The sequence below is a fragment of the Bicyclus anynana genome, chromosome 11 (assembly GCF_947172395.1).
Source record: "Bicyclus anynana chromosome 11, ilBicAnyn1.1, whole genome shotgun sequence".
In the NCBI taxonomy this organism is placed as follows: Eukaryota; Metazoa; Arthropoda; class Insecta; order Lepidoptera; family Nymphalidae; genus Bicyclus; species Bicyclus anynana.
Genome location: NC_069093.1, coordinates 6377693 through 6396380, shown reverse-complemented (window position 1 = coordinate 6396380; position 18688 = coordinate 6377693). Strand labels below are relative to the sequence as shown.

General features: G+C 34.9%; 2 protein-coding genes across 2 annotated transcripts in view; one reads left to right on the top strand and one right to left on the bottom strand.

Annotated features, from left to right (window-relative positions):
- LOC112048596 (putative inorganic phosphate cotransporter) overlaps positions 1 to 5180 on the bottom strand; it is a 58071-nt gene extending 52891 nt beyond the window's left edge. The window contains exons 1-2 of the mRNA XM_024086199.2: positions 5044 to 5180; positions 4149 to 4297 (exon numbers count right to left, since the gene is read on the bottom strand). Of these exons, the coding sequence (XP_023941967.1) occupies positions 4149 to 4284 (136 nt within the window). The 5' untranslated portion in view covers positions 4285 to 4297; positions 5044 to 5180. The remainder of the gene's footprint in view (positions 1 to 4148; positions 4298 to 5043) is intronic.
- A 925-nt stretch (positions 5181 to 6105) lies between these two features.
- On the top strand, positions 6106 to 17782 carry LOC112048599 (ionotropic receptor 75a). Its single transcript, XM_024086201.2, has 11 exons — positions 6106 to 6445; positions 6516 to 6667; positions 6735 to 6912; positions 7409 to 7601; positions 8171 to 8343; positions 8923 to 9161; positions 10593 to 10692; positions 11156 to 11343; positions 12323 to 12430; positions 14876 to 15042; positions 16366 to 17782. The coding sequence occupies exons 1-11, from the start codon at positions 6283 to 6285 to the stop codon at positions 16613 to 16615; spliced, it is 1911 nt and encodes a 636-aa protein (XP_023941969.2). The 5' UTR covers positions 6106 to 6282; the 3' UTR covers positions 16616 to 17782.
- Positions 17783 to 18688: the final 906 nt, after the last annotated feature.

The following is an 18688-nucleotide window of genomic DNA, read 5'->3' as shown; positions in this document are numbered from 1 at the left end:
AATTATGAATTGTCGTCGGAATAAGCCGATGGTTCACCTGCAGATATTAATAGCAAGGTAGCTAAATTCGCTAGGAAGATTAAAATGACAACTATATTATCTATCTACCCTTCCACCACAGCAATACTGCATGGTAGCAGAAATAACTTCCACGAACAAGCTCTGTCGCACCCTACCACAATTAAATACTTAGGTATGTTTTGATTCCCGGTTTTCCATAATTATAAGGTGCGGCAGACAGCCTGGCTACTTTACTACCTACTAGGTAATAGGACTGGTTCAGACGACTTGACACTAACTATCCGAGATGTGATCTATTGCAAAATTGCATGTGACTGGATCGCAGTTGGAAAATTATATGTTTTTAATGTGCATTTAATTTTATGCTACTTACACAAGACTTAACTACTTGGCAATCAATGGAAATTGCACATGCTCTTAAATTTACATTGCCTCTTTATGAAATAAGTATTTCGTATGTAGGTACCAACACTGCGCTTTCCGGTACGGGGTCGCCATTCCAGCACCTTGGGACCCCAACGTCCATTGGCTCTTCGAACTATATGGCCTGCCCATTGTCACTTCAGCTTCGCGACTCGCTGAGCTATGTCAGTGACTTTGGTTCGTCTGCAGATCTCCTCATTTCTGCGGTAAGCGCAGTGTTGGTCGACCCCCCACTAGGTGGACTGAGGATATCAAGCGGGTTACAGGGAGTCGCTGGATGCTGGCGGCTCGAGAACATTGTACTTGGAAGTCCATGCAAGAGGCCTATGTCCAGCAGTGGACGTCCATCGGCTGATAATGATGATGATGATGATGATGATGATGATAATAATTAAGTGCTGAAGTAGGTATCAAAGGGAACGACATAGGTCAACGAGTTCAATTCGATTACTTGGAGCAACTGTAAAGTTATAACAGATAAGTTTTCCTTATCAGCAAAACTTATCTGTCGTACTGGCGTTATAGACAAATATTGAAACTTAATAAACAATAAACAATAGTATTTCATCCTGTTAATTAGTTTAAACGGTTTTTGGAGAGTAGGCAGGTACTTACATTACTTAATATGATAATCTTAACAGTTAGCTTATCCTTGAGAAAAAAATTCCAATGAAACTAATAAAGGGTTCAAAGTTATTTGTGAAAAAACATTGTGTAGATTTTGTGACTGTAAGTAGATAATAGACGGCATTATGTACTACAATATGAGTACAAGTAGAACATAAAAAAGAAACATCAAATAAAAAGATACAATAACTCGATTGACAATACCTACTTCGTTATTGTGCCGGTGGTTTGAGTTAAAAAAAAAACAATATTTCCCTGTTCTAAAATAAAAATAAGTACCTACCTACCTACCTACATAAATTGCCGTCCCTCGCCACGCTGTGCATAAAATTGCAAAAAGAAGGTCACTTCGATATTATACTGTTATAGGTATTCGCATCCAATGGAACCCATTGTTGAATGCTTGTTGACATTTTTTTACTGTCAATATTTTTGATGTATGAAATATCTAACTGGCTATAACTACCGGAAATCTGAACAAATAACATATAATATGCAACCTGGACTTAAACTAACTTATCCCAATAGCAATCATTAATCATGCCCACGTGAAATAGCCTATCGGCAATAAAATTCAGTTGTTATTATCTAAAACCAGGTGGTGCTCTTTACTTCGTCAATAATCAAACCATAGGGATAAAAAGTAGCACTAAAGATATGTAAACACAGGATATAATCTAAATTTCAGGCAAATCGGTTCAATAGTTGCGATATAAAGGAGTAACAAACATACACACACGAACCTTTGCCTTTAAAATACGATAGTCTGATTGCTAGTGTTTTATGAAAGTGCATTAACATTAATTTATTGCTTTACTTGTTCACCTATAACTTGAGGCCAAGTTCAAAGATATCGTCCTCATAAATTAAAACTGCTCGGCTGACCTTACGCTCGGTTATGAAATCTTAATTTTCATTTTTAATTTAAAAGATTTTGTTTATTGAGAATGAATACAATATGAAACTTTAGCTAACTTATCCTAATAACTATACAAATGATGCCCACGTGGAATGGTGGCAAGAATACTGACTGCATTTAAAAGTTATAACTTATTATTTTTGAACAGATCTGTCGAAGAAACAAAGTTGAAAATATGATGAAAACTATCTGACATGAGCACTATTTTTACCCAACTGCGTCAGAAGGAGGGTAATGTTTTCTCATAAATTAAACAAAGAACTTACATTTCATACAAAATAGAAAAATAGAAAGTGCGCGAACCACTACCCACCTACTAGAAATCTTATTAAGATTTCTATAGTTGTTATATAAAAACAAAATGTTAAAAATATATTTTCTAAATTCACTGAGGTGTTTTCATTTACTTTCGTTCCTTAATTTTCAAATAGCTGCTCAACCCAAGGTTTAATTTTACTAAAGAATTAAATAAATCCATAACGAGATTAACAAAATTAATAATAGGGTAAACGGGGTTAAGTAAAACCCTTTTAAAACTTTTAGAAACAATTCAAAACAAGCATTTACGCAGCGCAAACAAGGGAAGCTCTTAAAAGGAATCATACCCACACACATTTTTCATTGATGCTCTGCTCCTATTGGTTGTAGCGTAGTGTTTATAGCTATCCTGTATAAATTGGACTATCCAAAACAAAAAGAATTTTGAAATTCGAATCAGTATTTCCTGAAATTAGCGCGTTCAGTCGCAAGAAATTCTATGAGTAGTTCAGACAACTTTAGTCGAGCTTATTTGAGTCGAGTTTTTGGCCATTTACCGCCCAAAAATCGTTCATACTCGACTAAAATACTAAAGTAGCCTGTACTAGGCCTTCAGCTTTAGAAATACTATGTAGGTATGAGTAAATTCATGGTGCAGTGGAAGTTTTCCGTGGCCCACTTCTCTTCATAGTGAAGTCAATAGTCGTAAACACCTATACATTATCATAAACATATGTGACGTAAATATTACCGTGTTTACGTATATTTCTCGGTACAAATATTTTCTAATTAGTTACATTCTTTAATGAGTAAGTAGGTACTTATCTAGTAGCTAAGTATGATATATGATTCAGTGATTCCATTTATCATCTGGGGATTCCTGTTTCCTAGTAACTATACTGGTATACTTATTTTATTGGTTTTTCTGAAGTTTAAACATAGGTTAGGTATAAATCAGTGACAAGCAAGAAAACAGTGTATAAAAAAGTGTCAAGTAAGTTAGTCAAGTAGGTGAGTCGCGAATTATTTACATGAGAAGAGATATAAACTCTTACACTATATAGTATGTGCAAGTATCTATACTAATATTATAAAGCTGAAGAGTTTGTTTGTTTGGTTGAACGCGCTAATCTCAGGAACTACCAAACTAAAACCGTGCAGCGTCAGCGAGTATTGTATAAAAAGTATACTTTAAATCAACAGTCAATAAGGAAAGTGAAATAAGGAAAATTATACCCCTTTCCTTATAAGATAAAAATATCAGATTTATTTACTTTAGTAATTCCAAAAGGTTCATTTCAAGGTTTGTATTTTTTTGGTATAATGCAAACACAAAATATGTTTATTTCGATATGTTTTCCTGGGGTATGGGTATTTAAATTAGTTTAAAAAGGCTGATGTCAGTATTAAATACTAGTAGTAGTAACAATTAAATACTAGAAAACATACATAAAGCCGAACGTAGAACCTCCTCCTTTTTGGAAGTCGGTTAAAAAGGCAGTTCAAGGATGGCACTCCAGTGTTAGGTCAAATGATCTGACTCAAGAGTGCCAGCGTTAGGTCAAATGACCTAACACTAGAGTGCCAGCGTTAGGCCAAACTACCTAACAATAGAGTGCCAGCGTTAGGTCAAATGACCTAACACTAGAGTGCCAGCGTTAGGTCAAATAACGAATGTCAGGGAACAAGATATCACAAAAAAACTTTCTTACCCTTCTCACACTCTAAAATAGTCTGTGAAGTGCATAGTGCAGTGCAAAATAGTTTATATCCAAAAACAACGCTTATTATTTATTACCTAAGATTCAATATTGTCAGAAGTTTTAAAGTTGTAATTTTAATATGTAGGTAAATTGTTTGCGTGCTAGTATATAAAAATATAAAATAAAAAAAAACTTACAAGATTCTAGGTTCACAGATGTATTCTTGGGACGTCCCAGTAGCGGAGTCCATTCAGATGTAGACGGGCCATTCTTCCTACTGTACGCAGTTTCGATAGAACTACTAGCCAATATTATTCTTTCAATACAGTCCATCGCAACCACAATTCTGTACACAATTTTTGATTACAGTATGGATTGTAGAAACACATATTAAACACCCAACTCGACAACGCACAACACATCGTGCCTGGAAGATGTGGATTGTGACGCAAAAAATAATACAAGTCTGGCAAGTTCGTTGATGACACTCCCATGATATGCGAGCAACGGGTGGAAATACTGCGCAGGTGTGAAATCGTGCGTGCGGGGAAGTGAGGTGCATCAATCGTGGATTTTTCATTCATCGCTACACGCCCCCCGGCTCGCGCGAACCATCGGGTTACGAACGAAGTTGCCAAGCTATAGTCTAAGATCCAGATTAGAAATATACACCCTCATCTGTTATTCATTAGTGCTATGAAATTAATGATAGATATTGTTCACAGTGACATATTGCAAATAGAGGTCCTGGATTCGATCCCCGGCTGGGCCGATTGAGGTTTTCTTAATCGGTACAGGTCTGGCTGGTGGGAGACTATGGCCGTGACTAGTTACCACCCTACCGGCAAAGACGTACCGCCAAGCAATTTATTGTTCCGGTACGGTACGGTGTGGATGCCCAGAGGTGCTCTGGTGGGATATTGCTAGGTTTGGCTGGTTAGGAAGAACATTAGAACAATACGGATGGAGAAGGAGAGAGTTAACCGGATTTAAAAGAATTCCTTAACCCGTAGGTCAAAAGACCCTACACCTGGATGTCGCTTGATGTTGGGTGTTTTCAATATATTTTTATTTTCTACAAAAAAATAATACCTTTTTTTATTAAAACACTCTTTCAAAACACTTGGATATTTATACTTATGCAATTAAACTGTTTAGCAATAATTAGTTTCAATTAAACTTTTTTTTTATAAATAGAATTTAATTATTAAGTAACAGTTCATAAGCGCAGGTCACACTATCTAGCACACTTAAACCGTACTGGACAATCTCAGGGACGTTATATAAATCATTAATTAGTACTGATAAAGTAAGGGACACAATTTAAGTAAATATTACAAATACGTCAATACAAAATTGTTACGAAGTGGTTGACAAACTCAATGGAAAACTACCTTTATTTGTACACAAAAGGACTTCTCTCTAAAGAATATGGAATTTTTTCATCATTAGTCTGTTTGTGTAACTACTTCAAGCGATTACTGATTAAATGTTGTTTGCTTTCTCACTATCGTTAATGGCCTAATTGTTATGAATGAATTTATTTTTTTCAAGGATACAGGAGAAAGGCGAAAATACTTTACAAACTTCGAGCAAAGAATAAGGGTAGCCTGACTTTTTTCAATATCAATAATCCATCAATAATCAAATACTAATAATAATAATAATCAAAGTTATGGCATTAATGTGAAAGTATTATCTTTAGTTACTCCCATTTATTTATTTCTCCTTTTTTTTAATTTCTAACAATGTTATGTGTTACGCATACAAAATATACAAAACACTATGGAAAACTTATAAAAAAAATTAACCCTCCCGCTGCGGGACATTTAAGTGCCCAAGTGGTCAGGGTTCTAAAGTGAGGAACCTCCTCACAATACGCGCCGTCTCAAGAATCACTGCCTTTTGTATCCGACTCTTGATCCAACAGTTAAGCGAAAGCTTCTTAAGGTGTTGGTCGAAGCTTTACGCTTTTATGTGAAAGTATTATTATTATTATTAAATTATATAAATTGATAACTTTCTTGAATCGGTTTAAAGTTCAGCTCACGGATGACACGGATGATGATTTCAAGTCCAAAAAATATTTAAAATATGATGTTAAAAAGGAATATTTGAAAGAAACATTTCTTGAACAAAAAATAGTACAGGAAAATTGTAATTCGCATCACGTGATCGAAGTTAATGCATAATGTAGCACCTGTCATTCAAACCTTTAAAGTAATGGCTTCCGAAAATTGACCAATTTGTTGTTCAAACTTATTTTCAAGTATACAAGATGATTTTTAAGCTCGTTACTTTAGCAATTTTGAATTTCATTTTCTTGTTAACATGTGTCCAGTTTGCACGATGGAGAAAGCTGGTCTTGTTACTTTTTTCTTGCTATTCGGAGTAGTTTTTTCAGATATTACCACAGAAGTAAACTTGATTTCAAATATTCTGACGTCTACAGAAAAACCTTCATCGGTTGTGGCTATAACTTGTTGGCCCTCCTGTAAGAAATGTAAAGGAAATAATAAATTAAATAAAAACACAATACACTACTGTAATATTTTTATTCGCAGACAAAAAAGTGCAACTGTATTCGACGTTGGCAGCAAAAAATATGATTGAATTTATAGAACCAGGTGACATATCTAAAAATTTAGAACAGATGCACCATGTCGTATTTGTGGCTGATCTTAGTTGTCCTAATACTTTGAAATCAATTAAAATGGTAAGTAATTATTGTCATAGTATGCCGTTTGTTATATCAATAAATAAATTCTCCAATTAAATTTTAGTTCAATGAGGAGAAAATGTTTGCAGCGCCTTTTCGTTGGATACTGATTGGACTGAATGCAAGTGATTCTGAAAAAGAAATTATTCTACCAGAAGTTTTCGATAATGTTAATTTTTTAGTTGATTCTGAAATAATACTTTTGCAACGGCTCCATGATATGTCCTACGCGATATATTACGGTAAGTACAACCAAATAACCGTTTGTCTCATTTTCACTAAACATATTTATATGTACTATATAAATAACTAGCGGACGCCCGCGACTTCGTCCGCTTGTCCGCCGATGTAAACTTTCAACTACTCCTACCCTACCACTACCACTTCCCTACCCCTACCCTAACCCTACCCTAACCTTACCCTACCCCTATGCTATCGTTACTCTACCCCTACCCTACCCCTAAAATACCTAAGTAACTTTTCTGGTTGATTTTTTACACCTTGTGTCCGAAAAACCGAAATATCTTACGGAACCCTATTCTTTCCAAAATAAAATTTAGCCTATGTTACTTGTGGATAATGTAGTTGGCGAATGGTGAAATAATTTTTAAAATCGGTCCAGTAGTTTTTGAGCCTATTCATTACAAACAAACAAACATAAAAACAAAGTTTCCCCTTTATAATATTAGTATAGAAGTATAGATAATCTATCTTACAGTGTTAAATAATTTATTGCAGTTTATAAAATAAGAGCAGAGAATTCTTGGAAAACAGAGTCATATGGCTTTTGGAATGGCAGTCAAGGATTTCAAGAAAGTGATGACTTTATCAAAATAACCGCTCTACGAAGACGCAATTTAGAAAAATATGAAATTACAATTTGTTATGTTTTGACTGATTATGATAGCATCAATCATTTAACGGATGAAGTGTAAGGTCAACATTAAGTATTTAATTTATGAATACAAATTAATTATTAAATAAACATTAAATCTGCGACTGATTGGCTAAAACTGATTTTAAACGTTATTAACTTAATAATTTATGATTTTCACATCTTTTCGCTACTAATTATCATGTAAATATTGCAGGATTTATTAGAGATTTTTACTATTTATTATAATTATAATAAAGCCTTTTATTTTTCTTTATACTCTAGGGTTACAATAGTTTTCTTAAATCTGTGTTATTATGTTTAATGTTTCTATTATTTAGTTTGTTAGTTTTAGAAATACATTGTTTTATTTATTTATTTTTTTCTTTGTAGTATTAGGTTAAGTTCTTTTAAAATTATATGGATTCCTCACAGGGTATAGGCCTCCCCGAGTTCCTTCCACTTATTTCTGTCCTTTGCCATTACCTCCACTGTTTTTCAGCTATATCATCACACCAACGGGATTTTGGACGCCATATACTTCGTTTTCCTCCTATTTATTACGAAAGGTGAAAAAACCGTGAAAATGTATACTCGTACCTAAATGAAATCGTTCATTTATATAGGAACGACCATATAGACACCATAACAAAGGTAAACTTCCCAACAACGAATCAGCTGCTAGATTTTCTGAATGCTGGTAGGAAGTATATTTTCACTGACACTTGGGGCTATCGTCGCAATAACTCCTGGAGTGGCATGACTGGATACTTGGTGAGAGAAGAGGTTGAGATCGGAGGTAAACAATATTTTTTTTTATTTATAGATACAAATATAATACTAAAATCTCCTATACATGGCCCTGCATTAGCTTATAACAATTTATTTTAGTCTCCGTTGCTCCAGATAAATACGTTATCTTCGTGTGTATTAATATATTTTTTTTTGTTATTTTTACACCCCGAATAACTAATGAGCCGTTTTGATTTTCTTTCATTATTGGCAAAGAAATCGATGTTTTTGCCGATTATGAAATGAGTATTGAAATGACGATAATAATAATTCGTTTAATTATTATGATAATATACTGTTATTACCTATTTCAACGTTGTAATTAGAATAATAATAACTCATATTAATTCTGTAACCAGTAACGTAATTACAGGGCAGGAGTGCCAAAATGCCACGAGTCCATGACTCATTGGGGTTCGCGAGACCTGAGCTCAGAAATAATCTACAATTAAAAAAAAATAGTGACGATGTTTCTGAGGGTCTCATCCAATGAACTTGCCACAGACCCGGGGCCGGGTAGAGTTACCCCATTAGCTGTAACATAAGTACTTCTATAATAATACCCAATATTGTTTATGCTTTTCAGGATCACCTATGTTCTTCACCTCCGAACGCCTATCAGTAGTGGAATACATCTCAAGCCCAACACCCACGAGATCTAAGTTTGTGTTTCAACAACCCAAACTTTCGTATGAAAACAATTTGTTTTTGCTTTCATTCAAATTTTCCTTGTGGGTTGGCTCTAGTGTATTAATACTTCTTGTTTATTTGGTGCTCTGTATTGTAGCATTTTGGGAATGGAGACAATCAAGACATCGTGTATCAGTAAGTTACAACATTAATTTATCCATAAAAGTTTGTTAAAATAGTGATTTTTGTTAAATTTCATCATCATCATTATCAACCCATATTCAACTCAGAATCAGAGGGACTAGGCCAATAGTCCACCACGCTGGCCCCATACGGATTGGCAGACTTCACACACGCAGAGAATTAAAAAAATTCTCTGGTATGCAGGTTTCCTCACGATGTTTTTCCTTCACCGTTTGAGACATGTGATATTTAATTTCTTAAAATGCACACTACTAAAAAGTTGGAGGTGCGTGCCCCGGACCGGATTCGAAACAGCACCCTCCGGAATCGGAGGTAGAGATCATATCCACTGGGCTATCACGGCTCTTCCGTTTGTTAAGTTTATTAAGTTCTATCCATTAATTTTTAGCGTTTCCCTGATTGGGTCTGGACTTGACTTGACTGCTGTCGACTTTAAAAGGCAGGGTTAGAAACTATACCTCGTTTTAATTATCAAAAATTTTAAAACAATAAAATCAATTTTAATATATTCTCGATATTCTTTTTTTTTTTTTTGAGAAAGAATACAATAAGGAACTTAAGCTAACTTATCCTAATAACTATACAAATCATGCCCACGTGGAATGGTGGTAAGAATACTGGCTGCATTTCCGCGCTGGACAGCCAGGTTGATCCTTTGCGCAAAAAATGAGCCAGGCCTTCTGTCACCAGTCGAGGCAACAAGCCGCGGTGAAATGATACGGAAAAATTTTTTGGCACTGCGACTCCATGGCCCAAAGGTACAAATATGTAACTCTCTGTCAGAGAGGCATACTTGAGCCACTTACCGGTTTCAGCTTTTTCTGCTGCGGCTCCCGGTCTTAATTCTGTCTCCCTGATATGACACGGTGCTAATGTGTCGACGCATGTAGCGTCCCACATTAGGGCCCGCCCCATTTCCCAGGGAACCAGCGTCAATCCATCAGGTCTCTTACCATCATCCCGACTGATTCCTAACGGCTCGATTAGCGCAGGAATATTTATGGTGGCAAGAGCACTTTTTATTATGTCATTAAGAGAGCCATGCCGAAATAGCCTACCGCCACTCCTTTGGCATGAAAGCCCGAGGATTCCAAATTTACTCACCTCTTTCCCACATGGATATTTGTACTCTAAGCACAATGGTGTACCCAATCTGAGTCCTAGAGCCACACGAAACTTTCATTGTCTAATAAAGTGCCAAGATTTTTCGATGGCAAGGCCAATACCCAGATTCCTTTTCGGATAATTCAATATTCTCCAGTTTATGAATAATTTGAATAAACCATTAGTTTTGTTAAACAAGCAGTAGAATTACTCAACAATGTTTTTCAATTTTTAATCTTTCTTCGAATTCGTTGTATTTATTGTTTGTATCATTTGTGTTTGTTTTGTGTCTGTCATGTGCACTTGATACCTTTGCAGCGTATTAATGACGCGGGTATTTTGAGACCTAACTTGATTGATGTGGGGATGTTTATCTTTGGCACTACATGTCAACAAGGGAGCACTGTTGAACTCAAAGGTAAAATTAAATGTATACATAGGTTCTTCACCAAAAGATTGTATAATATTGTTAAACTCTAATAAGACATAAGTGAAACACATAAAAATCTGCATACTAATATTGTCTGGCCTAAGTTAATAAATTCATTAATATACTTAAAAAAGTTGCGGTATGTATAATTTAAAGTTCTTAATAGATCACGTGATAAAGACATTTTGTGTATATTTAAGGTAATATACATATTATTTAAATATAGTATATTAAAGTATATAAATTATGTAAATATATTTCGTGGATCTTGGAAACGGGTCAGTCGATTTGGGTCAAATTTTGTATTTACGTTTATCTATGATTTTTCTATGAAAACGTGACAAAACAAAAATATTATTGTATTTTTCATGTTGTATAATAATTTTTCTAAGAAAAAAAAAAATAGACTGAGAGATGGAGAGTATTTATATATTTTGTTCTTTTGAACCAGGTTCCTTGGGACGAATGGTGTTGATCTTTCTATTCGTGGCCGTGACTTTCTTATACACGTCGTACTCCGCCAATATAGTAGCTCTGTTACAGTCGAGCTCGTCGCAAATCAAGACATTAGAGGATTTGTTACATTCACGGATTAAATTTGGAGTGCACGACACAGTATTCAATAGATATTACTTTACGGTAAAGATTTTTAAACATTTTAGAATTTTAATTCATCTCATGCATGGAAACTTTGAAAGGATTCGAAACATGGTTACCACAAATTCACGGGAATGTAGTTTAATTGATTATTTCAAGCTTTGTATAAAATCGATCTGCTAATTTTAAATTTTACAAACAAGGTTCCGCCTGCGTAGCTGTCGTTCCTTCGGGAATGTTGGGATAGAAGTGGTATATGTCTTATTCCAGACTGTTTTCTATTTCTGTGATAAAACTTACCTTTTAACTTAATCAACGTAAATAAAAAATAAAAGTAAAGTTAAATAAAAGTAAAGTAAAGTTAAATAAAAGTAAAGTTTGAAAGTTTGAAACATTCTTTAAATGGGATAATCTTCGGAACTACTGATTTGATAAGAGCCGTGATAGCCCAGTGCATATGACCTCTGCCTCCGATTCCGGAGGGTGTGGGTTCGAATCCGGTCCGGGGATGCACCTCCAACTTTTCTGTTGTGTGCATTTTAAGAAATTAAATATCACGTGTTTCAAACGGTGAAGGAGAACCATCGTGAGGTAACCTGCATACCAGAGAATTTTCTTAATTCTCTGCGTGTCTGAAGTCTGCCAATCCGCATTCTGCCAGCGTGGTGGACTATTGGCTTAACCCCTCTCATTCTGATAGGAGACTCGACCTCAGCAGTGAGCCGAATATGGGTTGATAATGATGATAATATAAATGATGAAACTACCGACTTGGTTTTATTATATATAAATTTTTGAATAAAGTAGAAGTGAGTAAACTTAACAAACTTATCTAAAAATAATATCTACGTGGCCGATAAAATAAATGGAAGGATCTTTTTGCCAAGAAAACGGTAGTGCTGAAGCTAAAGGTAATCATAGCACTAGTCTATGCAGTCAAAAAAAAATGGTCATCCGTCCGTGGACACGATGACCACTTATGGGCAATGACGGGTTGAAAATGTGTAAAATGTAATTTCAGACGGAAACTGAGCCAGTGCGAAGAGCTATTTATGAAACCAAAGTGGCTCCACCTGGTACTACTCCGCGTTTCATGACCATGGAAAATGGCGTCAGAGAAATTCAAAAGGTATTAAAGTTTTTTTACCTAGCTTTATAAAAAATAACTAAAAAGTTGGAGGCATGCCCAGGACCGGATTCGAACCTTCGCCCTCCGGAATCGGAGGCAGAGGTCATATCCACTGGGCTATCACGTCCTCATAGTACCTTAATTACATTAATTGTAGATGAGAATGTCCTCTACATTTTTTGTCAAATAAACTTTATTGGACAGGGGGAGGGGGGAGGTCTATGTACTCAAGTTAAGCTTATTGGGTTGCTCCCTACCGATGGTTAAAAAATCTCGAGTCATGTACCTGCATACCAAAGAATTTTCTTAATTCTCTGCGTGTCTGAAGTCTGCCAATCCGCATTTGGCCAGCGTGGTGGACTATTGGCTTAACCCCTCTCATTCTGAGAGAAGACTCGACCTCAGCAGTGAACCGACCGAGTGAGTGATGTACTCAAGTTAAGCTTATTGGGTTGCTCCCTACCGATGGTTAAAAAATCTCGAGTCATGTAATTCTTTTAGTAATATTTTCTAGATTTCCTGTATTATACGTGTTGCGGGTCTATAGGGTTATTAGTCTAAGACTTGTAGCCGAAATTTAATCTTGGTATCATTTTGTAGATACCATTTCAAATAAAATCTAATCAGAGGTACTGTTCCTGCATTCTATTTAAGATTGCATCGTCACTATCTCGTGAAGTGTTCAAGGGCAATCTATTGAAAAAAAAATGAATAAAAACGAATTAATTTAAACTATTTAAATTACTACCTACTAGGAATATCTATCTATCATTTGTTAGTAATCAATGTAATAAGTTTGTATTATAAATTAATATTATTGGTTAGCATATACTTATTGATAAAGTTTGTTATTTTATGTGACATTGTAACGACTTTAATGTAATTAAATCACGAGAAATGAGGAAATATTTATTTTGAAACTGGGCATGAGAATAAAACATGAGCAAAATAAAGATCTTATTGAAATAATTAATATTACAAAAATGGTTATTAAAATATTTAAGCGAATATATAAAATTCGATTACTCTCTCTATTGAACCACATTTTTGACATGAGAACTTATAAAAAATATGTAGATAACGATTAAAATATATGTTCGAAACAATTAAAAACTCGAATAAAAAAAACATTTATTTTCCGATATACGTTTTGAAAAACTTCTTGAAACAGATTTTTAACTACTTGGAAAATGTTGTAGAAATAAAAAAAAATATTAAGAAAAATTCTGGGTTCAATTTTTTAACGATTAACAAGTTAATTGACAGATACCTGGCAGGTTATTCCAAAATGCCTGTTATTAGATTAGAATTAGAACTTAATCACAGGTCATTTGGAATGTATGGTTTTCCTCAACTGCAAGTAACCTACTTTTTGAGTTATTTGAAATTATAAGTGTCTAATTATGTAATTTAGCAACATATTATGTTTTATTTATCCGGTTCGTAGGACCGGTCGACCATTTACATCATGATAGAACGAGCGCCTGTGTTGACTAGACCTACCTCATTTTATAAAAGCTGAAAGCTTGTCCGCGCATGCTTGCAAATCATCAGCAATGTGGAATGTCCCAGAGGGTTACGCTGGGTTTTAGTGGGTATTCTGGTCCTGGCCAGCGAGTCCCATAGACCCTCCTGAGAGTACCGCGTTCTCTCTTCCGCGACACTTTCGGGAGGGATGAGAAAAAGCATTTCCAAGCGAGAAAAAACAAATAAGTACCTGAAATCATGGTGACTTTAGGACAATTCTTGACCGCACCCCGTTAAAAAACTTAAGGTTGTCCGGCGATGGTTTGACTTGATTGGCGACTAAGTACATAATTTGTCATATTATTATTATTTGTCATATATAAATTTAAAAAAAAAAATCTTGGATGATTGAGGGTTTTTGAAACGTTCTACATACTCGCACTATAGCCACCAGCTCCACAGTTGCCTATAGTCTATCTATCAAGCATGACTGACAAACTACTTTAATAAAATATCGAAGGTCTAGCCATGACTGGCTTTTAGACTATGAGTAAATATTATAAGTACAATAATTTTACTAAATAAATTACAGAATGTAATATACATTTACACCTACTTGCAATTTGTTAAGATTGGATACAAAAGAAAAAAGATAATTCTTCTGTGTCATGAATTTTCGTTTTAGTGAGTTTAACACAGTTAGATTACTTTATTTCATAACTTATAGTAAATTTTACGAAGGTTTAATCTATACTAATATTATAAAGCTGAAGAGTTTATTTGTTTGTTTAATTGAACGCGCTTATCTCAGGAAGTACTGGTCCGATTTGAAAAATTCTTCCAGTGTTAGATAGCCCATTTACCGAGGAAGGCTATAGGCTATATATTATCCCCATATTCCTACGGGAACGAGTACCACGCGGGTGAAACCGCGCGGCGTCAGCTAGTAATATAATATTTTGATTAATTAATTGCTAGGGGCTGTTCGCGTTTCACATGGAAACTGGCGTGGGCTACAAATTTGTTGGGAAATATTTCGAAGAGGGTGAAAAGTGCGGCCTCAAGGAAATACAATATTTGCGTGTCATCGACCCGTGGTTGGCGGTCAGGAAAAATACGCCATTTATGGAAATGTTCAAAATTGGGTAAGAAAACAATAGATTAGTACATTGCTATGAATTATTTAGATGTTCTGCTATTAAATATTTATTTATACTACAGTCTTGATGGGGACTGTTACCAACAAACAAATTATTAATGAAAATAAATTTGATTAATAAGCTTAAAACAATTAGATATGGTTAATATATGTTATATAACATTATGAAACGACATGCGTTTTCTACCTTCATTTCTAATTTCTTTGTTAGTAAACAGTACTCATCAAGAAAGGCTGTAGTATAGTTATTGTATTTGATTTGTTTTTTGATAATTGTTTTAGTTTAACTGCCTCATAACAGTTAGCACGTTAGCAGTGAGTATGTAATTCGAAACATTTAGTTCTGGATTCGAGCAAAAAAATTAGGCATTTATTTCTCAAATTCGGTTTTGGGTTCGACTGAGTCGGACTTCAAAATACTGAGCTTTTCTATATCAGTTTTAGAATTTATCAATAACAACCCGTAGTTAGTAAGATTGTAACACCCCCATGAAAGAAAAACTATAAGGGTTCCTTGAAGACTACAAAACTCTAACAAGCACATCACCCCGTTAATCCTGTCTGGAACTATCACTGTGATTGTTACGAAATCAAATATTGTCCCTAGGTGGATCTACAATACAAAATCACCGCTCGCAAAGAGACTGGGAGGAAACCATTCAAATAGTATAATAATATGTTTTCTTGCAAAGGAAATTATCATAAATCAAATCAAGTACTTACCTATGTGGTAATATTTAGGTTAACTTTAGCCGTATCAAGTTGGCTTAAGGAAAACTAACAATATTTTCTTATTAGAACTTAGCTAATGAAAATAGATACTGAAATCGCCTGGCAAATTTAAAAAAAAATCGTAGGGTATTCCCAAAATTATAGTGCAAATTTTGGAATAACTCAGTTTTTTATGTAGGTAGTCAATATTTTGTACTAGAGATAGGGCACTAGTGCATCATAACTGAGGCGGACTTATGTGCATAATTGTCTTAATAACGAAAGTTATTTAAACACATTATACCTAAATATTGTCTACAATGTCGAGGTGTGTGTTTAGGAAGTGTAAAAACTGTTTAAACTTAAATACTTATGTAATGGAAGTAAACACAAAATTGAAACGTGTGCGCTCAGTGGAGTTGCTAAATTCGGATCACTTTTTGTAGGCACGTAACATATCTATGGTATAAAATAATCATTGTAGGTAGTGATGTTTTCATCCGTGTTTATTTTTTTTTAATTTGGCTGTCGATTTCAGTCTACTTTTAATAGCAAAACTCTAACATGTCTTATTCTTATTAGTTTTTAATATTCGCAGGACAAAACGTTTGCAAGAACATGGGCTGCAGCAACGGGAAAATCATCTGCTATACGAAAAGCGACCTAGATGCTCGGGGAGACAGGCTAATTTTGTATCCGTCAGCATGGTCGATTGTTATCCAGCTCTGTTGATTCTTTCGTATGGAGCTTTAATAGCTCTGATTATAGCTTTGCTAGAAATCCTTTACCATAGACGATATGAAATAGTACATAAGTTTGAACATGGCGCTTCACACCGATTTAATTAATTTTCGATGTAATATTTGGGTTTAATTAAATTTCCTTAATCAATGCATATCACTACATAGTATAAAACAAAGTCGCTTTCTTTGTCCCTATGTCCATAAATTTACTTAAATCTTTAAAACAACGCAACGGATTTTGATGCGATTTTTTTAATAGGTAGAGTGATTGAAGAAGAAGGTTTATAAGTATAACTAGCGAACCGCCCCGGTTTCGCACGGGTGCAATGCTGATACTAAATACACTACAGAAAAACTGTGAAAGTTGTGAGTTTAAAAAACATAGTGGCCTGCTCCGGCTTCGCACACTAATATTATAAAGGCGAAAGTTTGTGTGTATGTTTGTTCCTCGATGCGGCTACTGAAATGAAATGCTAAGCGATTTGGCTGAAATTTGGAATGGAAATAGATTTCACTCTGGATTAACACACAGGCTAGGCACTTTTCATCCCGGAAAATCCATGTTTCCCGTGAAATTTGTGTCCGTCCGCTAGTGTATGATAAAGGCTATTTATTCTTCATTCCGGAAAAATCCATTGTGCCCACGGGATTTGTGAAAAAAGATCTACGGCAGAAACGGAAACTTTTACGCGTATAAAATCGCGGTCATCTACTATTTAAATGGTAAAAGATGTGTAGCCTTATTCTAGCTTTAAAGCTACTATTAGAGATAGAATAGGTAACAGTGGCGAAGAATGGAATTTTGATAAAGGTAAGCCGTCCCAAATAAAAAGAAATTCTTACCGATTGATACAAACTCCGGTTTTCTCATACATTCATACATATATATTAATTATTGTAATGTATTGTAGTGTATGTATGGATTTTAAAAGGTAACCCGGCGAGAATCGGCCTGTTTGGACTCTTCGCCGCTAAAATAGGCAAAGGTAGGTTCACAAATTCCTCAGGAAAATTTTGTTAGCCCCATTTCTTGGTCTTTTATAATTAGAACCTTCAAAGTTTGCTGCAAACTGTAAAAGGCATTTGCTTTCCTCGGTCAATTACGTATACCTACGATTACATAATTTGTTTTTTTCAGTTTTATTAAAAGTAACTAAATGGAACGTAATCGACCTTCGCAAAGTTAATTATTTTCTAAAAATATAACGATTGCTAATTTATAAGATTATGTCTTGGTAATTACATTTATTTTCGGATTAACTCTTCAGCAGTGTATAATTAGTAGTATCAATACATATAAATTTAATTTAATTATCTGTCTGTTATTTCAAATCAACCATTTACCTGTAACCCATTTTTTTATTATTATTATTTACAAGTTAGCCCTTGACTACAATTTCACCTGATGGTAAGTAAGTGGTGATGCAGTCTAAGATGGAAGCGGGCCAACTTGTTAGGAGGAGGATGAAAGTCCACACCCATTTCGGTTTCTACACGACATCGTACCGGAACGCTAAATCGCTTGGCGGTACTTGTCGGTAGGGTGGTAACTAGCCACGGCCGAAGCCTCCCACCAGCCAGACCTTGACCTATTAAGAAAATCTCAATCGATCCAGCCGGGGATCGAACCCAGGACCTCCGTTTTGTAAATCCACCGCGCATACCACTGCGCCACGGACGCCGTCAGATTTGTAAAATGCTGATAAGTAAATAAACTTGGACCAAGGCGCGTTTGAAAACCTCGTAACTTTAATTTTAAGTTTTCGACCAATTATTATCACCATTATCTGTCGTTTCGGAAGTCCTTGTAAACTAAGCCTAATTGAAATATATGAACTTTGACACGATACTAAAAAACAAACGATTACTTTACATTTTGTCTGTCTGTCTGTTTTTTTGGCTTTCTCTGGAACGGCTGAACTAATTTAAATGAAACTTTACTAAAAGATAGAGGAGGTCATTGAACAACATTTTTTTAACTTGGATAACCATGGATATGTGTAAAAATGAATTTCACGTGGACGAAGTCACGGGTGCTTGCTAGTGAAGTAAGTAGCTAAAGAGTAGGCTTGATTCACTTCCTAATAAATAATTAGTAAAACTGTTGTTAGTATATAAGCTAGAAGTCTATCGCTTTAGTCAGAGAGCTTATATTATTTTTTACCATCCCACTGATGT

What these genes read in the sequence shown, in the direction of transcription:
- LOC112048599 (XM_024086201.2), top strand. Translation starts at nt 6,283, where the DNA reads ATGTGTCCAGTTTGCACGATGGAGAAAGCTGGTCTTGTTACTTTTTTC. An exon ending in GTCCTACGCGATATATTACG is followed by an intron (nt 6,913 to 7,408) that starts GTAAGTACAACC and finishes AATTTATTGCAG; the next exon opens with TTTATAAAATAAGAGCAGAG. An exon ending in GAGCACTGTTGAACTCAAAG is followed by an intron (nt 10,693 to 11,155) that starts GTAAAATTAAAT and finishes CTTTTGAACCAG; the next exon opens with GTTCCTTGGGACGAATGGTG.